Source organism: Meles meles, chromosome 5 (assembly GCF_922984935.1).
Source record: "Meles meles chromosome 5, mMelMel3.1 paternal haplotype, whole genome shotgun sequence".
NCBI classification, from domain to species: Eukaryota; Metazoa; Chordata; class Mammalia; order Carnivora; family Mustelidae; genus Meles; species Meles meles.
This window is the reverse complement of record NC_060070.1, coordinates 48,591,837-48,596,111: the sequence shown is the minus strand read 5'-3', so window position 1 is coordinate 48,596,111 and position 4,275 is coordinate 48,591,837. Positions and strand designations below refer to the sequence as shown.

General features: G+C 39.5%; 1 protein-coding gene across 1 annotated transcript; it reads right to left on the bottom strand.

Annotated features, from left to right (window-relative positions):
• Nucleotides 1-312: 312 nt before the first annotated feature.
• LOC123941883 (ankyrin repeat domain-containing protein 49-like) lies at nucleotides 313-1,490 on the bottom strand. Its single transcript, XM_046005693.1, has one exon. The coding sequence runs from the start codon at nucleotides 1,374-1,376 to the stop codon at nucleotides 657-659; it is 720 nt and encodes a 239-aa protein (XP_045861649.1). The 5' UTR covers nucleotides 1,377-1,490; the 3' UTR covers nucleotides 313-656.
• Between the last annotated feature and the right edge of the window lie 2,785 nt (nucleotides 1,491-4,275).

The following is a 4,275-nucleotide window of genomic DNA, read 5'->3' as shown; positions in this document are numbered from 1 at the left end:
GTGTGAACTGTGGTCACGGAGGCAGTATGTAAAATTCACAGGCTAAACACTTTAGTTAACTACTTTGCTGAAAATGGTCTACACCCTAAAAGATAAAGATCTAAGTTTCTTTAATGTTTTTTTTAAACTTGTGACCATTCAAGTCACTAATAAGTGAGTTCTTACCATTTAAAATGAAAGCAAATGGCTATCGTGATGTGGAGAAGATGGCTGAACTGCACCAGTATACTTGAGATTTTTCAATTAAATTCTGAGTTACCTCACCTTATAAAAATACATGTCAATATACTAAATACTGCACAAAGACCCAGGACGGGGTGGGAGGGTGATATTTAAAAATACACTTCTCTTGGATCAGCACCAAAAATATCATTAGTTTTTCTGTACAACCCGTTACAAGTTGTTAAGTAGAAGCGTGTTAAAATTATTTCTGATAAAAATTACAAAGTCCACATAGATCAGTAAAGGTATATCCAAACAACTTTCAAATACATTTTGACATCAAGGTTAGGATTTCACTGGGAAGGGCATTCGAATGTGTACCACTGAATTTCTGTCGCAAAACTTTTGATGTCAACTTTGTATCATGGGCATATGTCCTATCTCACACAAAGGAGGCACTGGTACTTGGAAACTTCAGAGGATTATTAGAACCGTTATGGCTGAGGTGAAGAATTTGTGCAGCCTTCCACAATTTCAAAGAGGTAGTGATAGACACTTGTCCGCCTGGCAATATCAAAGGCCGTTTCTTCCAAGTTGTTCTTCAGACCCAGTTTGATGTAGCGGTTCATGAGGAGGAGCTCCAGGGTCTCTTTGCTGTCCCTGTTCCCGGCGGCAAGGTGTAAGGGGGTCAGGAGGCCTTTCGTTTGGGCGTTGATATCTGCATCATGCTGGAGTAAGAAAGAAGCAACTCTGGTGTTATTCCACTTACAAGCACTGTGCAGCTGCGTCCAGCCATCCACAGTCACTGCGTGGACATCTGCCCCTTGTGCAATCAGCTCGCGTACCACATCTAAGTGTCCGCTATAGGCTGCTCGATGGAGAGGGGTATATTCGTCTTTGTCTCTAGTGTTCACATGGGTGGCCTTTTCAGACAGTAGTCTCCGCACTGTAGTAAGCCGATTTTTTTCTGCAGCCCAAAGAAGCAATTTGCTTGGATCTTTTTCCATCTTTTTTTCTTGCAATTGATACCACTCTTCAGTTTTTTCATCTTGTTCCTCGTCTTCATCAGAATTCCCTACCCAGAGACTTTGGGTACCAGTGGGAATAAGGTGCCCATGTGTTTCCAACAATTCAAGCTGGTTAAAGTGTTCAGAAAAGTCCAGGGAAGTTCCTGGGTCTGGTTTTCCATTACTATTTACTTTCCCTTTTTCCATTTTTACTATGACACTAAATATAAAACATTTCAAATGCCAGGGTATAAATAATCTTTCTAGAGATCAATTATGTCTGCTTTATTTTATCCATCAAGATCTTAAAGAAGGGAAACATCTCTGTCTCGAACCTCACTTCCGGGGTCCAACAGAGAAATTGTTAAAAATACCTTGAAACAAATGAAAACAGAAATTCAACATATCAATACTTGTGGAATTCTGCAAAAGCTGTTCTAAGAGGGAAGTTTATAGTGATACACTCCTACATTTAAAAAGAGAGAGAGAGAGACTTCCACCTGGGAGGAGGAATCAAGATGGTGGAGGAGTAGCAGGCTGAGGTGGCATCAGATAGCAGGAATTCAGCTAGATAGTTATCAAACCATTCCGAACACCTACAAATCCAACAGGAGATCAAAGAGAAGAAGAGCAACAATTTTAGATACAGAAGATCAACCACTTTCTGAAAGGTAGGACCTGCAGAGAAGTGAATCTGAAGCAATGTGAAGATAGACCACAGTGGGAGGGGCCGGAACCCAGCAAGCAGGGGAGCAACAGAGCACAAAATCAGAACTTTTAAAAGTCTGCTCCACTGAGGAACATTGCTCCAGAGGCTAAGTGGTGGTGGAGCCCTCGTTGGGGACAGTGTGGCTCAGGTACTGTGGGGTCACAGAAGGATCAGGGGTGTCTGAGTGTAGCAGAGCTCATGGGTATTAGAGTAGGGAACCCAGCTACAGAGACGGAGCAGAGGAATGAGCTCTCACTGTAATCTGTGGCATAGTCAGTCCACCGCTCTTTGAGCAGGGACCCCACAAGTGACAGATCCAGGGAGACCCCCCTGGAAGAGCGGCAGGGATCTACTGGGTTTGGAGATTCCAAGTGGGGTTGTGTGCCAGAGACAGAAACACTCGGTCACAGGCTGGGTGAGCTCGGAGTATGGCTGCAGACCAGGAAAAAGGGAGTGATTGAGCGGTTTTCTCCGAGGGTGCACTGGTGAGTGGGACTCCAGCTCTCAGCTCCTCCAGGCCACAACTTGGGAGGCTGCCCTTTTCATTCCTGTCCTCCAGAGCTTGACAGAAAGCATTCAAGAAACAAAAGCTCCCAAGAAAAAACCGGAGCAGATTGCTTAGTCCAGCCCCTGAAAAGGTCAGTGCAATTGTGCCTTAGGCAAAGACACTTGAGAATCATTACAACAGGCCCCTCCCCCAGAAGATCAGCAAGAAATCCAGCCAAGACAAGCTCACTGATCGAGGAGAACACCAGAATTCCAGAGGAGGGGAAAGCAAAGCATGGAATTCATAGCTTTCTCCCCATGATTCTTTAGTCTTGCAAAATTAATTAATTTTTTTTATTTTATTTTTTTCTTATTCTAATTTTTTTAACTTTTGCTCTTTCCTCTTTAACATTTTTTAACTAGTTTATCTTAACAATATCTTTCTTAGAAAATCTTTTTGAACTTTTATTATTATAGTCATATTTTATCCTTCATTTATCTAACTTTATATTTTGTATACACACAGGGTTTTTTCTTCTAAAAATTTTTGAGATACAACTTCTTCTAATAGATGAAAATATACCATAAATCTAGCACAGAGTTTGTTCTAGTCTCCAGCCTGAGAAAATTTTCTCCACTTTCTTTTTATTTCTTTTCCCAACCAACTTATCTTATCAACTCCTTTTTTAGAATTTTTTTTTAAATTTTCATCTTTACAGTCATTCCATCCATATATCATGTTTACCCTTATTTTTGTGTATATGTATATGTGTGTGTGTGTATTTCTTTCTCTAAAATTTTGGGAGGTAGTTTATTCTGAAAAACCAAAATACTCTCAAAATCAAGTGGGTGGCTCTGTTCTATTGACCAGTCTAATATATATTTTTTCTTTTTTCTTAATTTTTTTAAACTTCTTTTTAAAACTTCTTCTAAACTTTCTTCTCCCCACAATTTGGAGTCTCTTCTGATTTGGTTAATGCACATTTTTCTGGGCTTTGCCACTCTTTTAGTATTTCATTCTCTCGTTCATGTATTATTATCTGGATAAAATGACAAAGCAGAAAAACTCACCACAAAAAAAACAAAACAAAACAAAAAAAAGAACAAGAGGCAGTACCAAAGGCTAAGGATCTAATCAATATGGACATTGGTGATATGTCAGATCCAAAATTCAGAATGATGATTCTCAAGGTGCTAGCTGGGCTCAAAAAAGGCATGGAAAATATTAGAGAAACCCTACCTGGAGAAATAAAAGCCCTTTCTGGAGAAATAAAAGAACTAAAATCTAACCAAGCTGAAATTTAAAAATCTATTAATGAGGTGCAAACAAAAATGGAGGTTCTTACTGCTAGGATAAATGAGGCAAAAGAGGAAATTAGTGATATAGAAGACCAAATGATGGAGAATAAAGAAGCTGAGCAAAAGAGAGACAAACAACTACTGGACCACAAAGGAAGAATTTGAGAGATAAGTGATACCATAAGATGAAACAACATTAGAATAATTGGGATTCCAGAAGAAGAAAGAGAGAGTGGGGCATAAAGTATATTGGAATGAATTGTTGTATAATTTCTAATATGGCAAAGGGAACCTGCATCAAAATCCAGGAGGCACATAGAACCCCCCTCAAAATCAATAAGTATAGGTCCACACCCCATCATCTAATAGTAAAACATACAAGTTTTAGTGGCAAAGAGAAAATCCTGAAAGCAGCCCAGGACAAGAAGTCTGCAACATACAATGGTAAAAATAGTAGATTAGCAGCAGACTTATCCACAGAGACCTGGCAGGCCAGAAAGAACTGGCATGATATATTCAGAGCACTAAATGAGAAAAACATGCAGCCAAGAATACTATTTCCAGCTAGGTTATCATTGAAAATAGAAGGAAAGATAAAAAGTTTCCAGGAAA